Source organism: Salminus brasiliensis, chromosome 16 (genome assembly GCF_030463535.1).
Source record: "Salminus brasiliensis chromosome 16, fSalBra1.hap2, whole genome shotgun sequence".
NCBI classification, from domain to species: Eukaryota; Metazoa; Chordata; class Actinopteri; order Characiformes; family Bryconidae; genus Salminus; species Salminus brasiliensis.
Window position 1 is genome coordinate 20,350,253 of NC_132893.1, and position 17,840 is coordinate 20,368,092.

General features: G+C 42.0%; 1 protein-coding gene across 1 annotated transcript in view; it reads left to right on the plus strand.

Moving 5' to 3' along the window:
• fat3b (FAT atypical cadherin 3b) overlaps positions 1–17,144 on the plus strand; it is a 102,766-nt gene extending 85,622 nt beyond the window's left edge. Inside the window, exons 27-31 of the mRNA XM_072659515.1 lie at positions 1,260–2,032; positions 6,311–6,409; positions 10,782–10,841; positions 13,886–13,924; positions 15,947–17,144. Of these exons, the coding sequence (XP_072515616.1) occupies positions 1,260–2,032; positions 6,311–6,409; positions 10,782–10,841; positions 13,886–13,924; positions 15,947–16,527 (1,552 nt within the window). The 3' untranslated portion in view covers positions 16,528–17,144. The remainder of the gene's footprint in view (positions 1–1,259; positions 2,033–6,310; positions 6,410–10,781; positions 10,842–13,885; positions 13,925–15,946) is intronic.
• Positions 17,145–17,840: the final 696 nt, after the last annotated feature.

The following is a 17,840-nucleotide window of genomic DNA, read 5'->3' on the forward strand; positions in this document are numbered from 1 at the left end:
ATGGCAAACAACCTGGCCCCTCTTTCAGAGTTGAGTAACATCTTGAAGTGCATTCTCTCTGAAATGGCTGCTCACATCTGGTTTGGACAGCATTTCCTGAATATGTGTCGACCTGTGATAAAGTTCAGCTGTTTTTGATTACGTTTATTATTTATTTATTTTCTTCCCTGGCCACATGGGTTGCCTCCAAGGGCTCCATTTTCCTCCCACCCTCCACCCACCAGCCATTATCAATTCCCACCTGTTAGCTAGGTCTCCTCCATCACATGATGCCTCCAACGCTGGGAGCAGCATATAATATCAGCCCCTTTTTGAACCTTTTGAACTAACCCAACGTCATTGGACATCTCCACACGCCGGACTATCTGTCTATCATTGCGCTGAGTGATCCCAGGGAACGCAAGATAAATTATGCTGTCAGACTTTTGACCTGGGGATGGCTGTGGAATTGGGTTCAGTTTTTATACATGAGGTTTAAATGTGTTCAGTATGAAGAAATAGAGATTTAGGATTGAGCAATTGAAGGCTAACATCTGGCTATATCAGCACCGCACAGCATGAGAGCAGATGCACGTTCTGGTTAAAAGGTTATCTGCACTAAAAACACTGTTTGAAAGCATTGCTTGATGAATTAAGTTCATTTAAGCTGAATTTACACTGAATTACACATTTTTAACAAGCTTTATCATTTCATTGATTCTGCACTTTGTGTAATAATAGGCTGGTTTGAGTCAGAAGTAACGATATGGTGGTGTGGGTTGGGTGGGGTCGGGTCAGGTCTGGTTCAAACAAAGTTTGTCTGCCTCAGATGATTATATTGGTCAGGTCAAGTTCGGACAAAGACCAGACTCACAACACCGTGCTGTAGGTTGAATCAGGTTGGGTCAAGTTGGGCAGGACTCAGGACTTGACCAACATTACAGGCCTAATTAAAAACTCTGTGTCCAATGCTAGGCTAATTCAATGTCATAAGCCTTGCCTAGCTTTCCTGTAGCAGTGATATTCTTGCCAAACTGGGAAAGACCCTGGAGAGCAGTTTTAGCATGCTCATACTCACAATATAAGGAGGAGGTGTCACAAACGTGCTACAGCTGCTACAGTCCTCAGGACACTCAACTGGGTGCCCAGCCCTACTCAATCTTTAATCTCTCTAATTAACTTACATAAGAGTTAGCGATTTTCTGTTATGCAACACTGGAGAAGATTTTAGGATGCTTCCTACTGTTTAGTACTAACTTTCCCTACTCTCTGACCCACAGATGTGATGAGGATGTGAACGAATGCGAGAGGGAGGAGTGTGAAAATGGTGGTGCATGCATAAACACATTTGGCGCCTTCTACTGCAACTGCACGGCTGGCTTCGAGGGTCAGTTCTGCGGTCAGTCGTCTTCACAGGATGGCTCGGATCTTCAAGCAGAGGCGCTATCTTACGTTGGGCCAGGGGAAATTATCGGCATCGGCGTGCTGCTGTTTGTGGTGCTAGTGTTGCTGACACTGCTGGCTGCTTTCCGCAAGAAAGTGCTGCGCAAAGACTGGGCCAGAGCTGAAGCTGTGGGCATCTCCACTGAAATGGGCTACAAGGGCACAGAAGCAATTGAGTTCAAAGCGGTGCGGGTCAGCGGCACCGCTCTCTATAACAGCGAGGGCACCGGAGGTCCCCCGCAGGTCATGGTGCGTCCTACGGCTTACACTTTGCCCCGATGCCATGGAAACCCTGATGATAAAGCAGAAGGAGGCCTGGCTACTCTGTCCTGCCCGCCCCAACTGAGCACGTTCGGGACGGATGGGTCGCACATCCTTGGAGTCCCTCGGAGAGGCGTGGCCGTGTGCAGCGTGGCACCGAATTTGCCCCCGTCACTGCCGGCTCGCCCTGCTGAGCGCAGCCCTATTAGCAAACCTCCCTGGGAGGAGGATGATGAAGAAGATGATGATGAGGACGATGAAAATGACAATGAAGTGCGTCAAGCGAGAGCTCTGGAGTGGGAAGATAGGGGCTATCAGGCAGATGGCGAGGAAATGGACAGGACACAGGGTAACAGACTTAACTCACACACACACACATACAGACCAGTGAGCCAAAACATTAAGACCACTCATAGATGAAGCAAGATGGGTTGGAGCATCTTTTTGGGGATAACTACTGACAGGGGTCAAAGGAAGGACAAATCAGCAAGTAGCTAAGACCCCCTTTCTCACATTATGCTATCAGCACTGGGAAGGCAAAGGCTAGCATGTTCTTCCACTGAGTCTAACCCCATGCTAACCCCTGTCCACCATCAAAAGTGCCTACAGTGGGCACACAAGCATCTGGGCTGGGCCTTAATGTTTTGGCTCATCAATATAAACACACACACACGCCAACTTATCTCCCATAAAGCAGATGCTGCAATAAAATGTAATCCCCCATGGACAATTTACCCACCATTTATATGCATGGAATTATGCATATTGTTGCTTTTTTCTGAGTGATCTAAAATAAATAGACCAAAATGACCGGGATGCCAACAGACTGCAAGAGAAAAGCTTCTTTTCAAGTGTAAGTCATGAATAAAGAAAGGCTCTTAGCGTCTAAAGCCACACCTGTATGTGACACTTGAATAGTTTAAGTTACATCATGAAGCATTAAATGAATCAGAAAGATATGAGAATTGCATGGGATCAGAGTAAAATTACAGTATCTCTTAAAGCCGAAGGGCCTTACTCATAACTTCATAACTTCTATATTATTTTTACAGTTTACAGTAGCTAGTGAATAAGTCTTCAAATGCTTATATATACTATAGATGCAAAGTTCAGATGCCAAACATGTGGCTGATCCATTTACCATTTCATTCCATTAGTGATGTTTTATTGAGGTCAAAATATTGTGTTTCATATTTGATACCTGTGGTATTTTTGGTTTTCGTACACCGATCAGCTATGACATTAACACCACCTTCTTTCTACACTGACTGCCCATTTCTTTAGCTTCATTTATACAGGAGCACTTCATAGTCCTATAGTGTTTGTGCTGGTACGAGTGGATCAGAAACAGCAGTGCTGCTGGAGTTTTTAAACACTGTATCCACTCACTGTCTACTCTATTAGACACTCCTACCTGGTTGGTCCAGCTTGTGGATGTAAAGTCAGAGGCTGAAGTTTATTGTTGGTCATCCTCTAGTCTTTCATCCTGTGGGGACATGGCCATTGAAGAACAGGGTGAAAGAAGGCTAACAAAGTATGCAGAGATACAGATGGACGACAGTCTGTAAACTACAAAGTGTATCTATATGGTCAGTGGAGCTAATTTAAAGGACAATGAGTGTAGAAACAAGGAGGTGGTATTAATGTTATGGCTGGTCAGTTGTTAAACAACTGAATAATAAACTGTATATAAGGTTGATATAGAATGTCACATTTGCTCAAAATGATCAGCATTAGCTCTGTGTCAAACTGACGCCATGACAGTTCGTCCAGTTTTATGATTTTGTGTCTCATGGTCTTGTTTTTGTCTTTTTTATGAAAGAGAAATTATCCTCCCTCCTCAGAATTGACCAGAGGTTTGTAAATTGTTTTTCAACAAAGCAGATTACAGTAATCAGAGCCATCTGCCGTGGTGCATTGTGGTGGCGCTCGAAATAGGCCATTTCTGTCTGTATAAAATATTGAGGAGAGGTGCCCAGGTAGACAGCGCTCAGGCAGGACAAGTGCTGGGGCCAGGCTTTTATTCAAGCTTTATTTAAGCAGGCAAAACCTTCAAGGTTTTAAGAATCTTTAAAGCATCAGCATCTTCCAGCATCAGGCCTCTTTTTCTGAGTATAGCATGTTGAAATAGCAGGATTAGCGACTGGTGATGATGAATTTCCTGGCCAATGAGGATGTCTGGGCTTTATAGAAGATAAGAAATATAGCCCAAGCTATTTGTGGTAGCAAATCATGTGTTTCTTAGCCTTCTCCTGTCACTAAGAGATTGCATAGTGTGTGTGTTTGTGGGTGTGGGTGGGTGTAGAGTGGAGTTTGTGCGTGGGTATAAAACATATCTTAAGACATATGTTAAGTTCAAATGCTATATACACGCCCCCAAAACAGCCAAATTGGGAATAAAACAAGCGATTATCTGCTCAAGTTAAAGGCAGTTGGACTTAACAGCAATCCAACTAGCCAGGAACATCCAGCTAACCGAGGCAAACCACTAAGATACCACCACCATGTCAGTATAACTGCAGTGCTGAGAATGATCCACCACCCAAATAATAGCTGCTCTGTGGTGGTCCTGAGCATTGAAGAACAGGGTTAAAGGAGGCTAACGAAGTATGCAGCGAAACAGATGGGCTACATCCTGTAATTATAGAACTACAAAGTGCTCCCATATGGTCAGTGGAGCTAATATAATGAAAAGACATTATATTAAACAAGGAGGTGGCATATCAGAACTTAGCACGTCGCTAAATTCACAACTACTGTGGGCTTGTTTGTTCTTCCCCCATCACGTTTTGGTGCCTGGTTTTCTGTTAGTTTTTTCCCTTTGGCTTTCAGCAGTTTGTAAAAGGGTCATTTGTACAGTCAGTCACACAAGAGCTCTCGTTTTTGTGTTTGCGACATTCACACTGAACATTAGCCACTCAATGGGCGTGGCGACAGTGACTCCCGCCACCTGTGATGTTACATGCCTACCTTTTGTACTGCAGAAATAAGCAGTGGCCGTTATGTGTCTTTTGTTAACATATTAATGTTTTCATTTTTCCATTTATTAGAGCATTCAACATTATAAAAGTACAGTATTTTATAATTGCCTTTTTAATATGATCATATGTTAGCCTGAAGCGTATACAGACTTACAGGAATGTACTTTCCCGTCTTGCTTTTTATTTTGAGGTAAAGGGGAAGCTACAGTATATGTTCAGAGGAGGGACAGACTGCCCCCATTGTTGCCACTGTTGGTTAAACTTCATGCAGTATGATCAATATTAAAATGAGAAGTGTGTCTGCTCCAGTCTGTTGAATGTGATGTTCAGTGTCTGTGTGTATTGAATTGAGAGGCTTCTCTGGACTAATACTATTGTATTATTCAAAAGAACCTTCTCAATTCAATACATAATTAAACACACAGTTAAATAGAAAAGTGAATTTCCTGAAGGAAACGCAGAGTTGGTTGTGCAGCTTAAGTGATTCCCACTTCCAGAGAGTTGCTGCTAGGCTCCCACATGGTCACTAAGGCTAAACCCTTTTTGGTGTTGATAGATGGCTGCTATGGTATCCCAAGTGGTTGCTATGGTGTTGCAAAGTGGTTGCTTTAGTGTTGCTAGGTGGTTGCTGTGGTATACTTGGTATTTGCTATGGTGTTGATATGTGGATGGTAGATGGTTCAGTGTTTCTACCACATATGTTAAGTTATAGTAATGTTGCGATGTAATGTAAAGCCTGTGTACGTTCAAAAATGTTAAACTATTGTTTATGATAGAGGCGTGGCCAGCGGAGCCGGCACTATGCGTCAATGCACGCAAATGCTAAGGACAGGTTACCTCAACTAAGGTTATTATCCTAGCCCTGTACAGCTCGTATCTTCCAGCTCAAAAAATGGGATTGGGAATGCCGCCGCTGAAAAAAACACTGGAAACACTGGTGGTTGCTATAGAGTTGCTAAGTGGTTGCTATGGTGTTGCTAACTGGTTGCTATGGTGTTGCTAGGTGTTTGTAATGGTATTGCTGGTGATTGTCATGGTGTTGCGTTGTGCTTGCTAGCTGGATGCTATACTGTTGGTCGGTGGTTTCTATGTTGTTGAGGTGGTTCCCTTGGGTGTTGCTAGGTGGCTGCTATGCCATTGGTATAGTATCCCAGGTCGTTCCTATGGTGTCTATGGTGTTGCTAGGGGGCTCATGTGTTGTTGGTATGGAATCCTGATTTAATAGCAGGCTCAGGTGGTTCCTAAGGTGTTGCCAAGTGGTTGGCAAATAGATGGAAAATTCCATATGTAATCCATAGGATTTTTGATTCTTGATTTCTTGAAAATTTCAGTTAACAGTTATTATATCTTTATATGTTTTTTTTAATGTACAGTGTCAAAGATGATCACACAATGGAAGCAATATAACAAGTCAACAAACATAAATATGGTCCTGACTGAAAATTTGAAATCCGCGTTCTGGCAAAATGTTATTGCTCATTTTGAGCTACAAGCAAAAAATTATAATGGTGAAAATCATAAAACAGCATGCTTTCATTGCCAACAATACCTGCAACATGCAGCAATGCAGTTAGGTTTCATATATGTGTGTGTGTGTGTGTGTGTGTGTGTGTGTAACCTGTAACCTGTTTTCCACTCCTCTGTAGAACGCGGCAGTGGTGTGGAGGAGGCCACCTATTTTTCAGACAGCAGCACCAGTGAGGCTCACACAGATTCTGTCAGATCCGACTCCTGCGACGACAATGGTAAGGCCTGTATAAAACATGAAGTGACCACACACACAAGCTTACACTGCTCATGACCCAGACAAACTCACTCCAGCCCCAGCACACTAACTCCATATGGGTAGCGGTAGCCTGGCCGTGAACAAGAGATCACGGCACTCGTGGCAATTTATAGCATTATGGCACTGTCACTGTGTCCTGGAGCTAGGTGTAATTTTTCCTGGAGCAAGGCGTTAGTTGTCCTGGAGCGAGGCGTAATTTGGTGAAAGTTCTCCCTCAAGCCTGGAACACACTACGGGATTTTTTAATTTCCTAACCAAAAAAAATTGGTCTCACACTTAATGGCTTAATCAGCTCTCCTATATCCGAACGACACACTCATGAAAAAAGTCTCCCACACACTCTTTTGCATGAATCAGCGTGATCACTGTTTGCACTCACATGGAAACTGTGCACCTGGCTGCCCTTGTCGTTGGTATTTTTTAACTGTGTTTAGAGAAGCGAACACTATGACTATAGGCACTTGGGTGTTTCCCAGAGCTCTGCTAGTGTAGTCCATGGCACACAGCATCAGTTTTCTGTCTTTGCCATTTTTTTAACCCAGATGGTGTCATCCAGCTTGGGAGCTGGACCTAAAGCTTAGGATTGACTTATTGCTTCTCTCACAAACTAACAGACTAATGAGAATTTCATTATTGAAAAACCTTCAGTTTGAGGAAGAGAAGAAGCGTTTTCAGGTAGCCTCACTTCGTGATGCTATTAAGAAATGGCAGTCAACAGGACTGATGGAGGTCAAGTCTCATCTTTCCAGGATTCGCAGGATTGCTTGAAAGGCAAATCAAATCCCTGTTTGACTGCAAAAGACCTAGACTCTAGAGTGGTGGTGCACTGTTCTACTGTGCAGCGACACCTTCACAAAAATTACCTTCATGGACAAGTAATCAGAAGCTAATCTTTCTCTTCCTGCATCCTCCCCACAAACTTCAGTGTCAGACTTTTTTTAAAGGAACATTTAAACAAGCCTGATGCATCAGTAAATTCTGGAAGCAAACACCCACAATGAACTACCTCAAGAGGCACAAGATGAAGTCAAGCCATGGCCCTCAAAGTGGATAGACCTCAAAAAAGCAGTGCGGAAAGACAGCCAAACTGAAAGGAAGAGGTGTTACTAAGTGCCCAAATATTTGTGGACACCCCTTCTAAGGAATGTGGAGCAGATGAACATGAACCTATTAGCACCATGCCTATTGCCAGGCGTGGGCTAAAGGGGTATAAGCCCCCCAAGAATTAAGCTGTGGAGCAGTGGAACTGTGTTCTCTGGAATGATGGTTGGTGGTCTATCCAATACTTTTGGGATGAGCTGGGGAGTTGAGGATGAGGAAGAATGGCGATCATCAAACATTCCGATCTCGCTTACGCTCTTGGCACTGAAGCACATCCTTACAGCAATGCTCTTCCCTGGACAGTAGAGACAATCACTGCTGCAAACGCAGAATAAACTGTTTTTTACTATCCTTGATTGCAGAAGAAATTATGAATGAGCAGATGTCCCAATACTTTTGTCCATTTAGTGTAAGAAAGGAATCTTGCTTTTTATGCCTTATGCTTGCTTAGCTTTTCACAGTAACAGATATTTTGACCAGGGGTGCCCAGATTTTTGCGTGATGCTGTATAAGTCTGGCGTGTAAGCAGTATAGCTTATGTAGTGATTGTAGCCAAATAGACCTAGCCTGTGTGGTTTGTGGGAGTGTAGGGTGTACATACATGTCACACACAGTCTTTAGACACAATATGTGTTTCATTTTGTCTGAATTTGCCAGAAATGTCTGATTGACTGTGTTTGGGTAAAAGGAAATAAGGTAAATTCGATTTTTAGGGAGGGCAAACTATCACTGCAAGTCCCAAGCCATGCTTTAGAAGACTTGTATGACCAACTGACCCCTGCAATAGCTTCTACATTCCATCAGTAATCAGTAATATTACAATAATAGTATTTGAGAGCATAGCTGATTGAGCACATGGCAAATGCATTGCTCTCCATCACAGCAGCCTGTCCCGTTAATTATCTCCATATGGGCTTCTTGTTCTTCCAAGTCATAACTGGGAGATTCATGCTGATGCTCAGAGCATTTCCACTTTGCATTTTGCAGCCAATCACGTCACTTTCCATCATTTAAATCACGTCAGCCCGCCACAGTTCTCCGAGTGGGGGAGAACCAATTTCAGAAATGTGTTCATTTAAGAGATTTATTTTTTATTATTATTATTATTGATGATATCAGGGAGTGGACAGGGTGGGGTGGGTTCGTAAGCCGTGGATTTGTTAGTCTGGTTTATTATTGCTATGCAGCGGCTGATTTGTTTTTCGAATGTATTGCAACGTGTTTGCTTGTCTGTTTGTTTGTTTATTTGCTTCTGGGGTTGAGGGGTCAAGAGCTAGTCATCACTTATGCATCAGATGCTTACGTCACTGTGGCCACTTCCCCTGGGGTGATGCACTGATTGATGTACACACACACACACACACCAGGGACCTGCAGTGTTGGTCTTTTGGTCGCATATGCCACCAAAACTCATGCTGTGATACAGCATTTGTGCACAAGCCTCTCACCTCGTGGAAGAGGAGTATTCCGTCAGAGAGGCAAATATAATGGGCTTTAATGTATTTCAAAGGTAGAAGCCAGCATTTTTCTATCTGTTTTCTACCTGCTACACCTGCGTCATATCGTTGTATCGTATCAGTGTGTTTCTCTGTACATCCGAAAGACCAGAAAGTCCAAAAACTTTCTGGTCAGATAGGTAGTTAGATAGTTCTGCTTCTGAAATCTGATGCCAAGTCTGAACCCATGCTAATTACTCAATATACACAAACATACATACATACATACAACTGGCTCACAACTTAATTCTTTGCAAAGCCATTAAAAACATTGTGCTGTTAATGGGCTTTTCTGCTACACATATGGACCAGTAAGTGAACCGACAGAATAAGAAAGAGCTTAGGTTTAAATAAAGAAGCATTATGCAAAAATAGGCATGTGTTGCTCCTGGGCTCCCACTGCAGTCAGGAAATGTAATTTGCGGTTTGAGCCGCCCTAAGGGACATGTGTTTTTTTTTGCATTTCTGGACAAGCTAAGAGATAGAGCCATTACAGAAAATGAAAGAAGCATGAGACTGAGGTGGTAGAGTTGTCCAGCCTGCTTTACCAAAGTCGGCCAGAACACAGTGACCACACATTATAAGACAAACTCCATCATTCTAGTATTGGCAGCTGTTTACTATGTTTTGATAAAACTGTTTGATGAATAACTGTGTCAAACTCCATCCAATAAACCAACAGATCTTCATTATTAGAAAAAAGTGTACATGGTGTCTGATTACAGATAAAAAAGAGCCAGCCAGCTTGCTGGTTATGAGCGGAGGAGGGTAGACGCTCCATGTAGCAACATCTGCCAGTTTGTGAGGTCGGAACTATGTGTTGTATTAATATTAATATTTTTGAAGAACTCATGGATGGAAGTGTTCATTTAAAGGTAGAAGTGGCTACTATGAGTGAGGTTCCAAGCAACAGGGTTTCCCCTTCTTTTCTAATCGCAGAATAATACACTCCTCAAACTGAAGTCATTAACCTCGCACTACAGATATGGCTGATAGGGGATAGGCTGGCAAATGCTGGAGTATTCATTGAAGTGCTTGCAAAACGACAGCGATATCTATGCTATAATCTGCACTAATAAGTAAGGTTCAGTTAAGGACTGGAAGGATCTCAAGGCTGCAATGTGCTCTACTGAATTTCTTCACTGAGCTGTTAAACCGTGGTGCTCATTAGCGCTGGTGCTCGTACCAAAAACTGCCAGCCTACAGCCTAGAGCTTGCACACACACACACATACTCACTCACTCAGACACCCGCATAATACAATTAGAGTCTTAGTCATAGCAAACTAATTATGCCATTCACCTAATTAAGATGACTTAAGTATATGATCTTTCCTAGGGAAACGGGGGGATTAGTGATAACACTGCTTCTGAAACAAAAATAAAAAAATAAATAAAAGACAGGCAAAAAGGCCACAATGGGTCAAAACAGTAATTATGCTCTATCTTTGGTTCGGTGCATGGCATTATCCTCTCAAAATGTGATTGTCGCCATGACTCAGCGACGGTGTATAACAAAGCAGTCAAACAGATTTAAAGCGCTTCATAATTTTCCACTTGTTTTTTTTTTGTGTAAATGGATTTCATAACATCGGCGCGCTGCGAAGAGACAGAGGGTTTCCTGTGAATCACAATGGAAAGGTCAACTTGGCTGTTTGACAAATATACTCAAGTGTAATAACCCAGTCCCTTTGTTGTCTGACGCTGTGCCATTCTTTCTTCACCCTCAAATTAGCCTCCATTGTGACGGTCATACGGCTGGTCAACGACGCGGTGGACAGCATTGAAAATGAAGGTAGGACTTGTACTGCATTTTAAAGGTGCTCCCTTCCTTCTGAAAGGGAGGACAGAACACCTGCTGTACATGAAAGCCACTTTCAAACTCTTGACAGTTTCTTCAAGGAGACCATTTTCATTTTGCTATTGCGCTTAAAAAGCTCGAGCAAAGCGACTGAACCGACTATAGTGGATAAGGCTGGGTTTGAATGTGACAAAGACAGGGGGAGGTATCTGGTAAGTGAAGCAGCAGTATGCATACACTACTGGTCAAAGGTTTGAAGTCAGTTTTAATAAAATAGAAGCGATGTGGTTGCAATTCCATGCGTGAAATAGGGTTCTCATGATGCACCCAGCTCACGACTTTCATGATACTGGTTTCACAGTTGGATATTCTCATGGTCTTTCGAACCTCCTGAGTTGCACTGTGTTGGTTGCATCATTGGGAGAATGCAGGTTTAATCCCCAAAGATGCCACAAGTATTAGCTGGGAGTCCAAGAGTATGGAAAACCATCCTCCGTCTCAGCTTCTCAACTTCAGATTGTGAACCACCAGTGCATGTTGTCATGTAAATGTACTTTTAGCCAACATGCCAGATATTTTCAGCGCTGCTAGAATCTAAAACTATATTCATGATTCTCATTTTTTATCTCCCTTACTCCCATCCTAGCTTTTGTCTGTCTTACAAAAAATAAAGCCCTTTGAAGAATCCCAGTCGACTGACGGTCTCCGACTGATGATTCGACTCGTCAGCTTTCTGCAGCAGCCCTGGATATGTTGTCCTGGTAATATAACTAGTCAGAAAGGCTTCCTAAATCTGTAGAGCCGATATTATTATAAGTAAAAACTGCATTACAGAGATCATGTCTTTTTACTGAGTCATGGCTTGTATCTGGTGTCATCTCAGGCCAAAACAGCTTGCCATGCAAGAGATGTGGCCTCGCTGTCTCTGGGTGGGTAACGCGATAACCCTCCCTCTCTCTCTCCATTACGTAGTGCAATGCTAGTCAATGAAGGCGTCTTCAGCTGTTTCAGTGATGTTACGATGTTGCAATAGTGGCAGTTTAAAAATAAGCAGTTGGCTGGCTTCATGTGACTCAGAGGAAGCACATGGCAGACTTCAGCCTCCAGCACTGGTATCATTGCATGACGGGGGGATCTAACTAGTGAGGTAAATTGACTTAATTAGGGGAAACGTGAAAGGAGATTATCTGCATTATCTGCTAATGAGACTAGATATATGAAGCAGGAGGGGTCTTATGTATGATATAATTACAAACATGGGTGTTTAAACAATGCACTTACATTAGATCATAATCATATCATATCCTTAGTTACACCCTCATATACAGTGATATGGGTATACAAGTCCAGAGCTACTTCACAGATTTTGAACAATGAATAGGAAAATATAAAGCTATAAAAAGGTTATAAAGTCTCCCAAATGATTAACATAGCTGTAGGTGGTTGTGCATGTTGTACTGTAACAGGGAATTACAGTAAAAGATTTACAGGTGAACAGGGTCATTTTTATCACAATGAATCCCTGCCAGTTGATTACTGGCAAGTATCTAGCTTGAGTAGCCTCCATAAAAAGTACATGTAAGCATGTAAATGAGACATTATGTAATCAAAAGTGCATAGATTTGCATATTTAAAACACATTTCTCCTGGGTGATGTTTAAAATGTCTATTTCATTAAGAAGACACACTCCAGATGAAAATGAAGTGTAAAATAAAAAAGTCAAGCACACTAGCACATAGGTTACATACATATTTTATATTTATATATTAATACATTTTTTTTACTCATATATTTTTATATTTTTTATATAAATAAATAATAATAATAAATAATAATAATTATTTTATAAATTAAAAGATGTCCAACAGCCCCCTAACAGTACCACCATGGCCTACTGTAGTGATTGTATATAAAATACACAGTAGTGGGTTTTCCATCCACTTCCATCCAATTTTTAAAAATTGAATGAAAAAAAACCTCAAAAAAACAAACGTCCAAATATTACAAAACTATTTTTACGCTAGGACAGGTCAGTCAAATTAGAATATCTCTAAACCCACGGGCTCCAAGTGGCTCAGCGGTCTAATGCGCTGCCACTATGGCCCCCACTACAGCAATGCCGCTTTGCCATCAGCGGCTCTCTCCGGGTGGGCAGATGACGCTGGGGGCCTTTCCTCCACAGGTGTGTCGCCTGCCCGGTGATTCCACATCTGCGGCGGTCCTAAAAAAGATGCTGGCTGGCTTCAGATGTATCAGAAGAGACGTGTTATGTCCTTACCCTCCCAGTGGGGGAATCATTGCTAGTGCTAGAGGGAGCTATGAATGGGTGATTTAATTGGCATTTCCAAATAATAAAAAAAAAAAAAGGGGGGGGGGGGGGTAGTGAGGATATTGCTTGATCCCAGAATGTAAAAAAGAGTCGTAGAGATGGGTTTCTGAATAAATTATGAGTTATCAAGCCGTAAGTCACATTTCTTTTATCAGTGCCTGGAAAAATAACTGTCCCTACAGGAGGTCCGGATACAACACCCAGCTTTTCAATGGTTGCTTTTAACATTCTGAAATGCTGAAGCCAAAATTCATCTGAAAAAGGGCTCTCCGTTGCTCTCCCACAACTATCCCAGATGTATGGTGGATGTTATCAGGGTTTCAGCCCTCATGCTCTGCACTGCTTGTCCTGACCGGCAGCTCTGAACTGCAAACAACACTGCAGACATAAAAACACGATGCAAAGATGCAAAGGGCTGTAAAGATGATTCTGCTAAAAGCAAAGGGGTTGAATCTCTTCATTTTGCTGGTTTACATCCCGCTCCTAATCACAGTAGTCTATGTCATCGAAAGCTTATTCGCATTTCACAAGAAAATTTGGGAATTGTGCATAACATTTGACTCGACTAATGGCAGGCATTTCCAAACTTTTGAACAGTAGTGTATGTGAGCATGGGTGTGTGTTACATTGTTACTTTCTGTGTGGATAGACGTGAAATGGTAATTTAGGCCAGACTGGCAAGAATTAACCTCCTTTTCTCTTCTACAGTTGCTGTCCTGGATGACGGACCAAGATATAGCAGTACTTGTGAGCGAACTGTTTGCTACTTCTGGATGTTTATATGTAGTCCAATCCCATTCCTTTCTCATCTTGTTCATATACCCTATACCATTCTCACTGCATCTTCATATCATATTCCATAATAATGCCCAAATACTTTTGTTTTTTTGCTTTTCCATTGAAACCCTTAAACATATAAGTAAATATATTAGTGCTGTCACCATTAAACAGTAGTTATTTGCATTAAAAATAAGTTAACGTGATAAGGTTTGCAGATCAATCATGTGTGTTAGCGTGTTAACCTATTTTTAATGCAAATTAATTTTACAAAGTTTTGCCCCATCTTCCTCCTGTAGGTCACTCTCCTTACAGAGCCTAGTGACGTACTAGCAGTTTTATGTAGCGATGTAAACGCAGCATCGCTACGTTTGAGCTCAGAGAGTAGATTACACTTTGTTTAAGATGAAATATGGATTAAATCTCAAAACTAACTCACATTCTCTTATCCCCCCCCCTCTCTCTCTCTATCTCTCTGTCTCTCACAAACACACACCCAGCTCTTCTCTCTTAGCTCTTAGCTTAATCCAGCCCAGTGACTGATCATCCATTTATCTCTTAAAAAGTTGTCGAAGCGTTTTCTCAATTAAAGCTTCTGTGTCCGAGCTTCGTCGAAGTTCTCGGACGTGGTTGCTATCATATTTACTTTTGATTAAACATAATTAATCCCAGAACAATGTTGTGATAACACCAATATGTTAATACCTTGACACCACTAATATATAATATATATTTATATATCAATAAGACTTCATGTTTAAGGGGTTTTAGTAATTTTACCATATTTTATTTCATCATTGTGACCATTTGTGCAACCTTGTTTTTGTGCTTGTTTGTTTACAGCTAGTCCACATCTTCACCGTGAGGATCAGATATGTGTTGAATACGTCAAAGAATATTTTGTCAATTGTAAGGACTCATTTTGTTAACTTTCGCCTCGTAATCATTCCTTCAATACTTGAACGACTGACTTGAAGTTGAAGGAATGCTGTTAAGTTGTATTTGGAAAACGAGAATCATTTGCAGCCACATCCTGCGAGCAATAAGCAATTTGGAGTTGCAGGCAATTTCCGTGTACATCACATTTACTGTATGTTCCCATTGATTCCTGAACGACTTTCAGATGCCTCATTTTTCCAAATACAATTATTTTAGACAACAGGATTTTCAATTCCAATACACAGTAAACAAAGCAATCTTACATACAGAGCTCCAGCTATGAGTAAGCAGATTAGTGCTGAACCCAGTTGTTTGGTTGAAAAAGTTCAGAACAGGAACAGAGCTTCCTGATCCCATAGTTAACATTTTTACTGGAGATTACGCAGGACTACATACAGGGCTATATAATGTTAAAGCGGATTAGCCAAGGCATGTTTGAGGCCCAAAAGCACATCATTTCTTTTATTTCAGTTACATGGTATTCCTGCCTTAAATCACAGCCAGTTAACTAAACTATAGACTTGCTTACGTGTTTTTGCTTTGTTAGTGCCAGAAATCCTCATTTTAAGAAGAAAACATGAATAGGAATATAAGTCACACATCAGGTGTGTTTTATTGTTGATCTGTTAGACAAAAAGAAGTGCTTAACCAATCCGAACTGCACTCTAGATAAGCTTGTGTCCTCAGTCAGAAAAAAACACAGTGCATCCAACAAGAACAGAAGCCTCATACATCTTCTATACACTAAAAAAATACACTCTTGAAAATAAAGGTGCTACAAAGGGTTCTTTGAGCGATGCCATAGAAGAACTATTGTTGGTTCCATAAAGAATCATTTTTGTTAAAGAGGTACTGTGTATATATGTGAAAGTTTACATATATTTAAAGGTTCTTTACACTCACAGGTAATTTGGGTAAATATGTTTATAGTGCACATCACTAATCCTCAACTAAGTTCAAAATCAGTGTTTCATGATGTATAAATTATACCATTATGATGCTTAGCTTATGTTTTTATCACATCTGGCTAAACAATCTGTCCCTGTCCCACAGCCTACCACTGGGAGACAGCAGAGTGGCTTCCTAACACCTGCTTGCCAGGTTTGGAATCTGAAGAGGCCCGGGAGCTCTCCCCTACCCCCCCTCCTCCACCGCTCCCAGCCCCTCCGCCCCCCCTCACTCTAACCCCCAGTCGGCTGGGCGGCAGCTTCCGCCTGGGAACCAGTACACGTCCCCTACAGATGGGTTACCCACTGCGGCGGTATGAAGGCCAGAGAGACTTCTACTCGTCACTGTCCCAAGAGGAGTGTTCCTCGCCGGTGTATGAGGAGTACCGGGATGACGAGGGCCATTATGACAGGCTTCCGGCTGTGCGCCCCCCCTACAGGGGCTACATGGAGGGCCGGGCTAGCCCCTCCTGCTATCATTCAGGCCACACCCAGCCCCCGTCACACCCACCCCTGCTGGCCTGGGAGGAAAGGCCAAGGGTCTGGGAAGATTCGCACCCCTTCGGCAGCCAGAAGGAAATTAGCAAACTTTCAGACAGGCACTCGCTGCGGGGCCGGCACCAGCGGGCTGACCAAAACAGCCCGTTCAGGTCACTGTCCGCGATGGGTCAGTATGAACACTACTAGCTGCTGTGGCAGTTTTTGGAACTACTGATGGGGTCTGGCTTGCTCTATGCTTTTGACTTTACTTGCTTAAAACTGCCCACGTCAACGCTATGCTAGCATATTTACATGAAAAACAGATGGACAAAACAAAGCGTGGAGGCAAGGCCTAGATATGGGCTAAAACAGTATATGTCCCAACTGAAAAGTACAGCAACTGTCCAAGATTATGGATTTTGAACATTATTAAAGTTAAATTACACTCTACACCAAACCATATATATGGACACTACCATAATCCATACCTCTACTAGAACTGTATGTAGCAGCATACATCACAGATACAGAGAGAATGAGTAGTATGAGTTTGTCTGTATGCAAGTGACATTAACATACTCTTAATGAACTTGCCCTCATCATTTCCACATGGAGGGATTCCATCAGCTCAAGTGAAGAGATGAGGTATTAAGTCAACACGAATGTAGACTCCAGCAGCCCAGAAATCACTGCAATGTGATGCAGTTTTCTTTTTCACACCCCCAAAATGGTGCACAACGTTGTTTAAATACCACTGAAATACAATACTTTAAAGCAGCATTATGCGAGAATGGGTATTTCTTGCTCCTGGGCTCCCCCTATAGCTGAGAAATGTATTCCACGCGTTGGGTCACCTCTAAAGGACATGCTTTACATGTGTTTTTCTGAAGAAGCTGAGAGATACTGAACCATCACGTGAAAGTTAAATGGTATACTGAGGCCAAAGTAGCAACAATACAGATGCTGTCCTCCTTATTGTAGCTTATTTTAAGGTAAATGTTGTAAATGTTACATACTGTTGCTTTAAAATGCAGACCTAGCAGAGTTGCCCTGTCATTTTCAAAGAAATGAAAAAGGTAACAAGCTATCTTGTGCATTTTAGTCACCTTCCAATTTATATTTTAACTAATTCTCTTTAATAATTCTCAAAAAATTCCCCCAATAAGTCTCTTTCATTTTGCTGTGTGGATGTAAACCCCATAAGATTGCGTATTCATCACCAGCTTTAGATAAAAAAGCCCCTGTGTCAAATGTAACAGCCGGGTTTAGTTTAGGCACTTCCTACTAACCCAAATTCACATGTAAAGCCGAGGAGAACACTGACATGTATGTTTTCAAAAAAGAGGACACTAGTGACACACACTGGGGATCCATCTATGATGGCGTAGCCAGGGGGTTTCGAGTAGGCCTAAGTTATAGGGTTGTTGCAATGTGTTTGTGTGGGTGTGGGAATACCTCTAAAATCATGCAACTACAGTATGTTAATGTACATTCATACATAAACTTGTGCTCGTTTAGCA